The 15,563-nt window shown below is 45.0% G+C and overlaps 1 protein-coding gene across 3 annotated transcripts in view; it reads right to left on the bottom strand.

Annotated features, from left to right (window-relative positions):
- Positions 1-15,563, bottom strand: part of IFT80 (intraflagellar transport 80) — a 188,819-nt gene that overhangs the window by 55,702 nt on the left and 117,554 nt on the right. For all 3 annotated transcript variants that reach the window (XM_073578970.1, XM_073578969.1, XM_073578968.1), the window contains exons 10-14: positions 13,933-14,051; positions 10,274-10,348; positions 7,467-7,630; positions 6,077-6,141; positions 4,103-4,238 (exon numbers count right to left, since the gene is read on the bottom strand). In XM_073578970.1, coding sequence (XP_073435071.1) covers positions 4,103-4,238; positions 6,077-6,141; positions 7,467-7,630; positions 10,274-10,348; positions 13,933-14,051 — 559 coding nt within the window. The remainder of the gene's footprint in view (positions 1-4,102; positions 4,239-6,076; positions 6,142-7,466; positions 7,631-10,273; positions 10,349-13,932; positions 14,052-15,563) is intronic.

Here is a 15,563-nt window from a genome sequence, read left to right as displayed (position 1 = left end):
GCTGCGAAAAATGCTTAGAAAGGATTTTTTGGAATTCCGGGTGATTAGGGAAGACCTTCGATGGTTTCTGAACACTTTCAAAGGAAATGTTGTGTTCTGGTGCTTCCGGGGTTGGATCTGAAATGTCCAGCACCCGAAGGATGGAAGAGACGATATCCTCAACTATCGCAGTATTGCTAGGGGGACTAGGGAGCAAAGCGTTCTCTGTTTCGTTATCTGAATTGGAGTCACATATGCCCTCTGAGTCCTGCGCATCGCTAAGGAGCTCCCTAGCGGGCGAACTAGAGCGGAGGTTTCCCGTAGTCTGGGATCATTGTGGAGATCCGCATTGTCCTTCTCTATCAGGGGACGGCCTCGGTGACCTGAGGCCACTGTGTCTTTCCCTGGAGGGGGAAGACCTATTGCTATGTGAGGACACAGCTGAACGCGACCTGTGGGTCCGCTTACGCCTCGAACTGTCGGAAGCGCCCTGATCATGAGACCGGACGTCCCTTTGCTGGGTAACGTTCATAGCCGAGACATGACCCTGCAGAGCCTGCAGTAATGTGGAGGTCAGGTTATCTATAGACTGTGTCATAGACTGCGACATCTGAGTTGCCCATTCCAGCGCAGTAGCGGTCGCAGAAGCGTTGGTAGGGACTTCTTGGGGTTCTGCTCCGTTTTTTTGGGTACAGTCCCGGCAGTGCGGATACGTGCTGCCGCTGGGGAGAGTGCAGACTGCATAAAAGCAGTCTTGCCTGGTTCTTTTCTTTGAGCCCGACACAGTACCTAGGCTGATTAATAGAGACCCTACAGGGGTATCTACGCAGAGGAAAAAGGAGTAGGAGAGCGCTATAGGTTATAGGAATTCACAGCTGAGTACCAAGGACCCAGCTGTGATCTTACCCCACCGGTGCTCCCCTTAGGTCCAGCGCTGATAAGCCCCATGTCCTGTGCCCCCCGGAGACTCTGTGCTGCCTTCCTCCAGGTGCAGCAAGATGGCCACCGGATTCTGAGGTGGAGAGGGAAGGGGGCGGAGAGCTGGAAAAGGGCGCGCTGGGCCATGTAAAAGCGCGCCCTTCCTGCCTCGATCCGCCCCTTCTATGACACTGCAGTGTCATTTTCGTCATCCGGGGGGGCGTGCCAGGGGCGGGCCGGGGGGCGGGGAAAAGGCGGCGGCTTCGGCTAGGCCGAAGCCGCGGTCTAAATTAGAGGCCTGATGCCCAGGAGGGCTCCAGAGCGGCGCGGTAGTCCGGGAGGGGGTCGGATTTGCACCGGACCCCCCCAGAATGGGCGACTGGCTAGCGGTGGGGGCAGCAGTGCTAGCGGTTCCTGTGTGGGGGGTCCCTGGAGCGCCATGGAGCCACTGCTGCTGCAGAGGCAGGGGCGCAGAAAGCCCTGTCTCTGCTGTGCCACGTCTGCCTGCACCCTCCCCCGGCCCCAGCAGGATCCCACAGCTGGGCTGGGGTCCCTGGTGCAGAATGCTGTCTGTACTCCGACCCTACCTGCAGCGTCTCAACCTAATGCCCCCTGCGGGGGATTAGGGAGGGTGCGTCTGTCACCGTCAGGGGGTCTTCATCCTTGCCTCAACCTCAACCCAGACCCTGAAGGGGGTTGGGGAAGGAGGGGGGGGTCTCAACTTCGGACCAGTACCCGAGGGACTGGGGAAGGAGCGACATGGGGGACCGCCATCTCTACTTCAACTGGGCACCCCTAAAAAGGGGGCCAAGGAAGGAGCCATGCCGGGAGTCTCGCTGGAGACCCACTTTTCTTCATCTGTTCCGACGAAAGGAAAAAAAGAGAAAAAAAAAAAGGTGTGCCTCCTTGCGACACTAAGCAAAAAACTGGAGAAGGCTGACGCCGTCCAGGGGTGTATACTGCAGAGGAGGAGCCAAAGTTAATCTTTTTCAGATTATGCATAGTGTCGCCTCCTAGTGGACAGCAGCATAACACCCACGGTTCTGTGTCCCCCAATAAGGCGACAGAGTAATTTCATGATATTTATAATTTAATTTTATTTAAAGGCATTTTATAGACTCACAGTTTCATAGTTCAAAGCTGCATTAAATTGGGGTTCTGGTACGGAAAAGTTATCACATACCTACAAGATAGCTGGTGTCTACTGTATATATGAGTGTCTGACTGCTGAGACACCAACTGATCACCAGAATGGGGGACTCCTGTCCTCCATGTGATTGTAGCAGCAGTTCAGAACGGGCACTGCGGCTCCATTAATTCTCTATGACTGCCGATCCCAATGACAATGAATGGAGCAGCAGTGCGCTGCTCTGGCGATTGGTGGGGTCCCAGTAGTCAGACCCTCACCCATCTAGTACTTGTGGATTGGTGATAATGTCTTCTTACCGGAATAAATCTTTAAATGTTGTTAAGGCTTCAGAGCTGAAATCTGCCATTATTTCCTGCTGGCTCAATATCAATCATTTATTTAGGTTAATGTCACAGCATGAACCAGCACAGAACAGGGAGCACAAAACAATGTGATGCAGGAAAATCATTCAAGCAGTTATAGGTGTGTCTATAAACAAGGTTCTCAACCGTATTTAGCAGTGACCAGCAGAACTGTGAATGCAGCTCCTGGGTAAAATAAGACTAAGGGCATTTACACTGCAAAATAATCAAGTGTTGTTAAAAATGCTCAATTCACGATTATCTAGCTGCACAAAAATTCATCATTCTAGGCAGTGCATAGTTCTGTATAAATAGGACTTGGACTGGCCAGATCTTCAGCAGCAGCTTATGTATACTGAGCAATCTAGTATTGATGGCTTAGTTCCCATAGTGTGTCTGGTCTGCCCGCATGCACAGGCATGATAATGACTGCCGATTGGTAAAAGTTTACCACTTGGTGGTTGTATTGTGCTGCTGGCTGGTCCATGTAGACAAACTATAACTCTGTTGTAGAGTGTCCAAGGACCAGGGGCTCCTTCACTGTCCCTAAAGCTAGGGACACCCTAGCTCGCCCTGTTCCCCAGATTTCTTCTGATGGTGAAGACGCCGGGGCCACATACCTTGCCTTAGCTCCTGAATCTGCTGTCGGTCTGTACCCTTCCCCCACCCACGGAAGAGTGGAGTAGTAATGTACCATAATACACCAACCAGACTAACAAGGTGACATAAACAGGGATAAGGAAAGATACCAAACATGCAAATATACACACAAGCAACAGAGGAAAACACTGGTGAGTGGTGCATGGCGTTAAACCAAAGTAGGAGAAGAAAGGGAATTATCACACAATCAAAACCTAACAACAGTCACAGATAAATCCACCAAAAGCCTTCTCCAACAATAACAACCACCTCCATCCATGCAGCATAAGCTAGCTCTCACAAGGAGTGCTTGCCAGGGCCTAGATTATATAGGAGATGGGTGTGACCAACAGTGCACAGCTGAGAGCCTAAATGCTCCAGGAACTCCCAATAGAGAAGATTAACCCCTGCACTGCCAAAGAAGTTTACATAGTTTAATATGAAGGTGAAGTGATTCTAATCAGTGCAGGAGTAGGAGAAATCAGATGCTGCGGTCTTCTGGTTCCTCTCTGTCACGGTAAACCCATGACACAGACCTTCAAAAGGGGTATTCCCATCTCCAAAATCCTATTCCAATATTTAGCAAGTGTAATAAAAATAATATTAACAAATATCTCCAATTACAAATGTCATATAGTTCTTGTGATTCGCTATGTCACTTACCCCATGTGACAGCTAGTTAGCTGCTAGTGGTCGTAACCATGGATACCTAAGCTACTGCAATGCCCTGGACATGGGGTAATCGACATAGAGAATCAGAAGAACTATACTACATTTCTAATTGGAGGTATTTATTATTATTATTATTATTAGACCTACTACATATTGGAATGGGATCTTGGAGATGGGAATATTGCTTTAAGTCAGGGTCATTGCAAAATAATCAATGGTTTTATAATATTACATCACAGCTAATGAAGAGATTCATTAACAGCCGAACATTAACATGTTGGGGGTTCACCAACTTTACTTGGAAAGCTTAGATTTATTTGCTCTGCAATTCTTTCACACAACTAGCGCATTTCTTATGGATGTCATTGTACAGAATAAGCATGTGATGTATTGCTGATCATACCGATTTTGACCGCTCGCTGTTCTTTTCCAAGCTTCCTGACTGTACTTATGTAGAGATCTCGGTTTTTATCAACAAAGGCAATCTTTCTTTCATTTGCTGGTCCTCCTTGATCCAGTGCAATCTCTACAACTTCACTCTGAAAATGAAAAGGAAGCACCAGTTATATATACAATGTGAATACTTATTACTTACTCAAGGTGGGATTCCAATATTTACCACCATTTCGCATGAGGGCCAAAACTATCTTTGCTGCCTTTGAATTAGACTAAGATGGTGTTAAAATGGTTTTCAAGTTTTTTTTTTAATTTTGTGAGGTTGCCGACTGTAACAATAATAAAATAATTTCTCACCCACCAGAGATCCGGCAATGCCAGTCACATACTGCACCCGACTTTTGTTGACGGGCTGTGGAGGCATCATTGCTCAGCCCAATGATTGGCAGCAGCGGTCATACGTATTGTATTTGTGAAGTGAGTGACGCTTATTTTGATATTTGTACAGTGGGCAAACATATAGAAGAGAAAATAAAATCTTTGAAAAGCCAACTTACACAACTGGCAGTAGATATCACTGAGCCAAAGTCACAAACTACAAAGACCCTTTCAAAAATGGAAAACCTAAGACACAAGATAAACTGAAAGGTGGCATAACCTAGCGAGATGCCAAAAACCCTTTAATGCACCTAAATTGAATAAAACCGTGTATCATTTGATGTCTCGCTCATAAATGCAGGGGTATATTATAAGCAGGATAAGTTCCAGCTTCATGATTGAAAATTGCATCCAACAATTCAGCATTCATAAAAGTATCTACGAGATGTAATTTACTGTTAGCCTATCCTTAGCAAATCATCAGAACAAACAGGAACAATAAAGCTAGAAATGAACGATAAATCCTTGTCTCGATTGTCAACGATTTTCTGTATGCTCCTGAAACAAAGGATCCTATATACATCCTTCATAGGGATGAATCTCCTACTGATCGGTTCCATTTTGGTAAGAGAATGATGGAGGGAGGTGGAATTTAGCAGAACGTATAGTATAGCGCAATCTTTGTGTCCTATTGTAGATAGGGCAAAAATGGGCCGCACCTGCTGTAGGCAGTTGTCTGACAGCCAGACACAGGACACTAGATCTCCTGCCGCAGATACAAAGGATCCTTTATAGATTTGTCAATTTTTATTAAATTATTGATATGAGAGGAAAAATGAAGAGAGGATGAAGAGAGAAAGTGGTGGGGTATTTTTTTGTGCCGTCTTCCAGTAAATAAGCTCTGTGTCACTGTTTCTTAATTCCAATTTGGCCAATCAGTGGAGGTTTGTGGAGCCAGGCTCCAAAATAAAACATTAATATGTCAAATTTGAATCGGCTATCAATCTTACCTTGTTCTTACAACACAGCGTAGTTGGCACAAAAATAACGTTATTAATTTTAACAAATAAACTGGATCTGACACTACTAAAAGTCACGTATACAGAGAACACTCGATAAGTGAAGCCACGACTGCATTGTCTTTCACAGCTGGGATTTGACCTGTGCCTTTGGCTATGGAATAAAACAAATGCAATCTGTATAAAACCGAAATTGCATCTCATTCTTGGGTATTGCTGTCCTGGGCCTGGTACAAACAACTATAAATCCGATTGAGATCACTTGCTAAATTTATTTCATGACTTTGTCCCTAAGTAGCCAAAGAAAAGCCAAGCTCCCACAGATAAGGCAGAGACAAGGCATGTGGTAGCGTCATACTGCTCACTGTCCAAGGAATTTAATTCACAACTGTGTGTGGTCCAGCTGGAAAAAATCCACACGGGAGACAAAGCGTTAGTTATACAGTAGTTAACCTCTGCGTCTGCAAACTGGGCCTTTTCTGATTTCTTTTACTCCTTTCCCTCCACCATGTAAAAAAGACACAAAGGACAAATAGCAATTATCAAAAAAACAGAATATAAATGCACAGCATCGAATACTTCACCTTGTGTGTAAGAGGCTTCCCATCTCCTAAAGGTTTTCCGGATAAGGCATCAAACAAGTAGATCACTACGAAATAAAGAAAACACAACATTGACATCATCTTCAATCATAGACCTCAATCTAATGAATATATGAAGACAGGCAAGTGAAGTTTATGGTGTTTAAACGGAAAGGAGGCCGGAGGGATCACTCATGCGCTGCTGATAACGGATAATCAATAAAATAATGACATTTATTAAGCAGGTTTAAATGTTAACGCGTTTCGAGGTCACCCTGTCCAGGGTTGTCCTGATGAAGAGGTCCTGTGTGATTTGCTAACAATTTTGATTTTCTAATTAAAAGTATTTCCAATTCCTTTAGTGCTTTTTTCTATTCCAATAAAACCCCTTTAATTTCAGAATATCAATAGGTATTGCCATCTCTGCCATTATAATTATTATTATTATTATTTATTGTTATAGCGCCATTTATTCCATGGCGCTTTACATGTAAGGAGGAGTATACATAAAAACAAGTACAATAATCTTAAACAATACAAGTCATAACTGGTACAGGAGGAGAGAGGACCCTGCCCGCGAGGGCTCACAATCTTCAAGGGATGGGTGATAATACAGTAGGCGAGGGTAGAGCTGGTCGTGCAGCGGTTTGGTCGATCGGTGGTTACTGCAGGTTGTAGGCTTGTCGGAAGAGGTGGGTCTTCAGGCTCTTTTTGAAGGTTTCGATGGTAGGTGAGAGTCTGATATGTTGTGGTAGAGAGTTCCAGAGTAGGGGTGATGCGCGAGAGAAATCTTGTATGCGATTGTGGGAAGAGGAGATAAGAGGGGAGTAGAGAAGGAGATCTTGTGAGGATCGGAGGTTGCGTGCGGGAAAGTACCGGGAGACGAGGTCACAGATGTATGGAGGAGACAGGTTGTGGATGGCTTTGTATGTCATGGTTAGGGTTTTGTAATGGAGCCTCTGGGCAATTGGGAGCCAGTGAAGGGATTGACAGAGGGGAGAAGCTGGGGAATAGCGGGGGGACAGGTGGATTAGTCGGGCAGCAGATTTTAGAATAGATTGGAGGGGTGCGAGAGTGTTTGAGGGGAGGCCACAGAGCATGAGGTTGCAGTAGTCAAGGCGAGAGATGATGAGGGCATGGACTAGGGTTTTTGCAGATTCTTGGGTGAGGAATGAACGGATTCGTGAAATATTTTTGAGTTGAAGTCGGCAGGAAGTGGAAAGGGCTTGGATATGTGGTTTGAAGGAGAGATCAGCGTCAAGGATTACTCCGAGGCAGCGAGCTTGTGGGACTGTGGAGAGTGGGTATTATAATTAAAGATTGGTACTAGGTCTTCCTATGTGGTAATGGTACACATTCATCTGAGTGCATGACATGGTTGCAGGACACTTACACTTTTCATCAGTTTTGTCCTTTATTGCGATGGTGTCATTGCTCAGAGATACCGTCTGTGCATTGAGAATGTCTGTTCTCATACCGGGAACTTTCGGAGAGCTGATTAGACGACCTTCATAGGAGTATACAAACACACTGCCACCATCCACTAGGAGGAAATGTCTGCAAAAAAAAAGGAAGGAAGTGACCAAAGAGCAGGTACATTACAGTCAACAAAGTGAACATCTTCAAAGAGGACTTCAGAAAACAAAGCGATGAGCCAGAGCCGAAGCACCCGAGTGTATGATATATCAGCAGCCACTTCCCGGAGCCTTATCTGTGCTTGTAGTTCTGCAGAACCCAGATTTCCTGTAAACTGTAGATCAATGAGCTGGATAAGGTCATTATTGCTGGGGTACATGGATGTGCTTCATAGCATAAAAAGTAAGTAATCCAGTCCCTAATGCACATTAGAGCCGGGAGGAGGAATGCAGAAAGGAATGTCATTCATTTCTTACCAAACGCCCAGCATATGGCTGATTGGAAACCGATGCCATAACACAAGCCACGTGCGCGCTCAGGCATCGCTCAGTCATCTGACACTTCTGCTGCACTTCACCACCAAATATGCGGCCTCCTTATACGACATATCGCTCCATGGGGGTCACGTTTAGTTTCTTATTTATCGTAACGTAAATCCTTACTCTGGACTCACTTTACTATACTGGCACAGTCTTCATCAGAAACCATTTATTAGAAAATACTACAATGAATGTCCCACTAGGCAGTCTTACAGGCAGCACCAATCTGTAACTCACAAGAGGAGTGTAAGGGGTTATTCACACCTTTAGATGTTATTAAGTATCCATAAAATAGGGGCTAATTTGCTGATTGCTGGGGGTCTGACTGTTGGATTCCCCCCCCCCCCCCCCCCCCAAGACCCTTAGAAGGGAACTCTGAAATGTTTGGTCAAAATCCAGTGGTGGCCGTACCCTGAACTTCATTCTCTGCAAGACTATAGGAAAAAGCCCCCATCTCAGAAAAAATGAGGGTCCCAGTAGTTTGAGCAAGTAATTACCTATACGGAGGATAGGTGATAACATCTAAATATGGGAATTGTTATTTAATTGTTGTTTAATCATTCTATACATCTGTCTAGAGTCTACTGATATGGACTTATTTGGGGGTCTTCAAGACCATTAATTCAGTCCATCCTAATCTGTCTTTTGGAAATGTTATCCCCAATATAATAATCTTTATTTTTATACAGCGCTACCATATTCCACAGCGCTTTACAGTTTGCACACATTATCATCGCTGTCCCCGATGGGGCTCACAATCTAGATTCCCTATCAGTATGTCTTTGGAATGTGGGAGGAAACCGAAGAACTCAAAGAAACCCACGCAAATACAGGGAGAACATACAAACTCCTTGCAGATGTTGTCCTTGGTGGGATTTGAACCCAGGACTCCAGTGCTGCAGGGATGCAGTGCTTACCACTGAGCCACCATGCTGACCCAATATCATATTGTACAAGGTCTTATACAGATGGCCATACATTGGGTCCATGTGCTGGTCGGCTGGCACAAGACAACAATCAATGGCACAATTCCCATAAACCTCTGGAGGAATAAAAATCGCAGCATGCATCATCAGACTCCATCCTGCGGACAAGTGTTTCTCTGATTCATTCTCATCGCGACTATTGTAACTCTTTCTAATCGGTCTCCCTCTTACCAAACTCTCCCCCCTCCAATCTGTCTTGAATGCTGCTGCCAGGGTCATATTCCTCGCCAATCGTTACACCGATGCCTCTACCTTGTTCCAGTCATTACACTGGCTACCTATCCACTCCAGAATCCAGTATAAACTTATAACCCTCACCCACAAAGCCCTCCATGGCTCAGCACCACCCTACATCTCCTCCCTTGTTTCAGTATACCATCCTACCCGCGCCCTCTGTTCTGCTGATGACCTGAGGTTAGCATCCTCAATAATCAGAACCTCCCACTCCCGTCTCCAAGACTATACACGTGCTGCGCCAATTCTTTGGAATGCACATCCCAGGTCAATACGATTAGTCCCCAATCCCCACAATTTTAAGCGTGCCCTGAAAACGCATTTATTCAGACTGGCCTATCGTCTCAACACATTAACCTAATCTATCCCTGTGTGGTACAGTCAAAAGTTTTTACCATAACCAAGTTCCCCGCATCATGTTCCCACATGCTTTATGCATCCATTAGCCCTCTGTGTCTGTACTGTTACACATTTAACATTATGGCTGGTCCATACAATCAGGGCAACTGTTACCACCCACCTTTCGTGTCTCCCCTTTTTTCCCTCATAGACTGTAAGCTTGCGAGCAGGGCCCTCATTCCTCTTGGTATCTGTTATAATCTATGTGATTATTGTTATGCTGTAATGTCTATTGTCTGTACACGTCCCCTCTGAAATGTAAAGTGCTGCGGAATATGTCGGCGCTATAGAAATAAAATTTATTATTATTATTATTAGATAATTTGTATTGTGCCAACGCGGACTGCAAACAGGTCTGGTTCCTCTAGAAATGACAGACAGGGAGGGCCAATCCTTCAAATGCTCCTGTGAATATGCAAAAGTTCAGGGTGACGTGTAATTAATAATATCTCCTGAAATTCTTCACGATATACATAATATGTATAATTAATCAAAAATAGGAAGACCTCATTAAATCACGGAAAAAGGAGCACAAGTATTAAAAATGGAGATGTCTCGACATTAGAGGTGAGCACAGGAGAAGCTCATATTTATGGCAACCGACAATCACACTGAGTCATTTCTACCTTTCGCATTGCAGGATCAAACTCACAGTTCCTTCTTTGAGGTCGAAGATGAGTGGTGTGTTCCAATTTTTTGTGCTAGAAAAAAAAAGACAATTATGGCAATATAATAATGTTTACACGTCAACCCCCCAAAATGTTATAGATTTTCAAGACATTTTTGCCCAGCTCAGCCAAAATGCGCTGAGCTGGGGAGGGAAGTGTTAGGAATGGCGGAATGCACTAAATAAATAATAATACAGTGCGTTCGCCGCTCGGGGTCCACTGTGCAGTAGGTGTTACACCGCTGCTAGGTAATGACAGAGGAGCAATATGGCGATATAATGCGCACGGGTTCAACTTCACCTGAAGTGCGCAGAGCGAGCTCTGTTCACACACAGAGGCACCGCAACAAAAACATACAAAAAGGCTGAGCCTGTTAGTGACACAGGCCACAGGGAAATGCACACACGGTATAAGGTCACAGGAGTAGGAACTAAGACAGAGGAGCTGCGTCCGTCTAGACCTACCGTGTGTGCGGCGTCGCTACTGCGAACGCCAAGAAGGGCTGCAACTGCAGCGCGGCGCAGGACACTGCCGCTGGACGACACAGCTACAAAGCAGGCGCTATGTCGGACGCTAGCGCAGTGGTGCGGTGTGCACAGTGGCCTAAGGCTTGCCACAGACTGGCGCAGACTACTGAACTAATTCCCTAACCACATGCGTAATATCAGAGGGAAGGGGTTTCATAATAAGTCAGTCACCAGAATCATACATCCGTCACCATTCACACATAGCATTACAGTCTATACCAGCGCATGGCGGAAAGGCCATGCGCGTTTTTTATTGCAGCCGGGACCTTCCGGAAGCTTCCAGATCTCCGAGATTGACCAATGAGATTTGGAGCAGGACCTGAGCACATGACTCCCGATCTCCAATGGGAAACCGTCTCATGAGCATGCTCAGTAGGAGGACAGAGGGACTTAGCCCCTGGAGAGATTTGCTGCAAGGCAATCTCCTCTGCGGTAGATAAAGAGCAAGAGACCGCAGAATGTAAGGGTCTGGATTCCTGCAGAGCAGACAAAGGAACCTGACTCCTAACAGGAAGGTGGTGTGACGCTACTACTGGAGTAGGACTGTGACGAGGAGCACACAGACGGGCACGCCACTTCACGCCTTGCTTGATTGTCTAAGACACATGTGTTTTTTTAATGAATCTGGAGCTTCCCACTTCATCGTGCTCCCTCATCAAGATCGGCATAAAGAACGCCGGTCTATAGGAATCGGCCCATGGACTTGACAAAGCAGATGTGAACTCGGACTACACCAACTCTTGAGGCTGTTTGACAGTGATATAACCCAAGCCTTTTTTTTTCTTTTATATTCTTTTCTTTAATGTATTTTCGTATTTTTACAATAAGACAACACAAAACAGTTGTCAAATGACCAACCAAACAAGCACCATCGCCTAGAATTACAGGTCACCAGATGCTATTTGGGAATATTAAATAGTAGATGGAAATAGCGTTCGCTCATAAAACTGATGTTTAGAAATTACTACGGTAATTAAATTCCAAAACATTCACAAAAAAGTCAATGAATCCTCCTTCTGGACTAGTTGGTGGACATATACAAATTGTATCTTACTGCCCGTGGTGGACATATACAAATTGTATCTTACTGCCCCTTGGGAGCCAAAAAAAACATATGGTAAATGGCATGGTTTCAAGGTGGCCATTATAGTAACGTATCAGCTTGCAGACCCAAAAAAAAAAAAGGTAAACGGAATATGTAATAAAAATAAATTACATATTGTTTAAATTAGTTTTTTATTTGAAATTTAAAAAAAAAAATGTTTTTCAGTTATCTTTATCAATATCTATTGTATATTACAAAAAAAATAAAAAATCAGAAACAATTTTCACACAGGCCACTAAGCCTAATATTAAACCTCGTTCTTTTCAGGAGACTACTCTCATTATCATAACAGACAGGACTACAAGTAAGGTAACACCTCTATATACATAGGATCAACCGTTCACAATAAGTGATGTCACAACTCACCTCCGCCTCCATCCTCCCTTCACAATGACCTTTGTCCCAATTACAGCATGCACTAGGGTCCAGGTCTGTCTATTGTTGATTATGTCCAGTGATTGTTGATTATTTCCAGTGCCTTTAATATTCAAGAACCAAGTTTATTGTTCCCTTGTATGAATTAACCCCTGCTTAATCTCTTCAGGGCTGCATAGGAAACAAAAGCAATCCATACTTGCCCCTCCTCGGCGACGCTGTTCCAGCAATGTCGGCACTGCTATTCCCAGTGGCTCACATGACATTACTGTATCACATGACCACTAATCAGCTGCAGCTCATCAATATTCCGCCAGGGCGGAGTAAACCTGACAAAACAGGAATGCCTGCAGCCGATCAGCGGCCACTGACTGGCTGCAGCACTTACATAAACAGCGTGACGTGACCCGCTGGGAAAAGCATCGCCGACATTGCTGCGAGAACGCCACTGCGGGAGGCCAGTATAGACTGCTTTCATTTTATATGGGCCTTTGAAATGATTACGCAGGAGTTATTCAGTAGCGGACAACCCCGTTAAAGCATTAGTTGGTAATGTTAATAATTGAGCTGTGAAACACAGGAGTGCTAGAGTTAAAGCCACGGAAGCAAAAACGGCGTTTAACTACTGTATATACATTATTTCTGTCTCCATCTGATATATGGCCAAGTTCTATATAATTTTGTGCTATATAATTTAGGATTTTATTTTCACTCAGTGGAAGGATGTTGGCAATAGAAAGCTTTTGTGGCTTCAAGGGGGGCAGGGGAAACACTGTGTGTCTCGTGCTCAAGAAAGAGCACATTGTATTGGAGGATCTGGCTGCCATTCCTGACTATGACGGCTTCTGTAACAGGTATATAGCCCAATATGAGATCAGGACCACATACAGTGCAATCAGACTCTTTTTTTATTCCATAGCACAGAAGCAAACTGAGAAGCTCCTGAAATCGCCCGTCCTGGTGACAGCAGGAATTCGCCCCAGTACCCGTACACCAGCAGATGTCTCTCTTGGCCATCAGCGTCCATCCACTGGTGTCAGAAGCCACACTCTTCTCTCCCCTTACCCAGGCCCTGACAGATTACCCAACAGCATACATGCATTGCTTAGGGTAGTAGGGCATACCGTTTTTGGGCAGTGACTGTTGTATTATACAATTCATACCGTACAAAAATAAAGACCTGGATAATAAATGCAGCCTGTACTTAAAATCGTTGTGTTTTTCTTTTCTTTTATAACCCCCCCCCCCCCGGCAGCTGTTCACAAATGTGTTATCCCCGACCATTAAGTCGAGGCGTAGATCATGAACTAATAACAATGGGGCGGAGGCCACCCTTTCACTTTGTAAACTAGGTGACCACACTTGCAACAGAAAGCTACAAAAACAATTACTTGAAAGCTTTTCCTTGGAACGCATCCAGATGTTTTGATTCTTCAACTTCTCCGAGACGCAGAAAGAATTAGTAGCAACACTACCACCTGCTTCCTATGACAGTATTTCAACAAAGGATAGGAGCCTGGTATAGTGTCGGCTTAAAGGACCTTTGTAGAGCACATGATTGAAAAGCAATGAATCAAAGGAAACGATCCGCAGACCGACAACTTGCTTACCTAAATACATAACACTGGAGAGAGGTGGCAACCACTAAATGTCCATACTTCAAAGATGCCTTAATTACTCTGTCGCGAAATTCCAGCAAGTCCACGGCATCATTGATTACATTGCGGACCTGGAAACATAGGCAATAAGTGAGGCTGAAAACTGACTCCAGATAGTCAATACTTCACTATTCCAACACACATCTAAATGGCATTTGACCATATCAGCCCAAAAAACAATACAACACAATAAAAAAATCTCAGGTGAACTGCCCTAAACTAAGCTTTACATGGACTGAGTGTGGGCACGATAAGATCGCTGATCGCTAAACTCTCACCAATTGGAAGTCATTAATATCCTGTTTGCACAGGCAGACCAAGGTAAACAATGTGTAATGAATAGAGATGGACAGACTCCAGGATGTTCGGGTTTGGCGGGTTCGACCGAACAGTTACAAAAAGTTCAGGTTCGGGTACCAGAACAGTACCTGACCCGAACCCCATTCACTTAAAAGGGGGGACCCGAACATCCAGTGTTTGACACCACTTCTGATGGGCAGTGAAATCATCCCCGCCGGTCAGAGCTGCAGTTCCCACACTGTCAAAAGACAGCGTGAGCACTCAGCTGTGATCGGAGGTATAAAGTTTACCTCCGGTCACAGATGTAAGCTGATGGGACTACCAGCCCCATCATCCGACACCTGCAGCCGCTAATAACAGTGAGAGCAGTAGCGGCGGATCAGATTATTCATCAGCCGCTCCTGCGCTGTAAATAAATAATTTTAAAAAAAAAACAAAACGACGTGGGTCCCCCTGTATTTCTCATAACCAGCCAGGCAAAACGCACAGCAGGGGGCTGCAACCCTCAGCTGTCAGCTTTAACAAGGCTGGCTAACAAGAATAGAGGGGACCCCACGCTTTTATTAAAAAAAATTATTTAAATAAATTAAAAAAACAGCATCCCCCCATTTCTGACAATCAGCCTTACTAAAGCACACAGCTGGGGGCTGGTATTCTCAGGCTGGTAAGGGGCCATGGATATTGCCTCCCCAGCCTAAAAATATCAGCCCGCAGCTGCCCAGAAAAGGCACATCTATTAGATGCGCAAATTCTGGCGCTTTGCCCGGCTCTTCCCACTTGCCCTGTAGCGGTGGCAAGTGGGGTTCATATTTGTGGGGTTGATGTCACCTTTGTATTGTCAGGTGACATAAAGCCCACGGCTTAGTAATGGAGAGTAGTCTGCAAGACACCTATCCATTACTAATCCCATAGTTGTATTGTAAATAAAGACACAGCCAGAATAAAGTGGAAATAAAACAAAACACAGTTTTCCATTTTTATTTAAATAAAAAAACAACACTACACCATACCTGTCTGTCGTTCTGTCCCACACCGTAATCCATGTCTGGGGGGATAAACAGTTTTCAACCTGGATGGTACCCGGATGCGACCGTCCAGGCTGAGAACCACTGGTGACTGAGCTACTGCGAGTGCGGCATCAGTGACCGGTGGTGACGTCATCGAGGTTACCTCTCGTGAGAAAAACTCTCACCGAGGTCACGGCAGTTCAGCCAGGCTGGGAACAAAGCCTCAGTGACCGTAGGTAACCTCTATGACGTCACCACCGATCACTGACGCCACGT

Source organism: Dendrobates tinctorius, unplaced genomic scaffold (genome assembly GCF_039654945.1).
Source record: "Dendrobates tinctorius isolate UK_male_01 unplaced genomic scaffold, ASM3965494v1 ptg000060l, whole genome shotgun sequence".
Taxonomy (NCBI): domain Eukaryota; kingdom Metazoa; phylum Chordata; class Amphibia; order Anura; family Dendrobatidae; genus Dendrobates; species Dendrobates tinctorius.
Note: the sequence above shows the minus strand (reverse complement) of the source record. Positions and strands in the feature narration are given on the sequence as shown.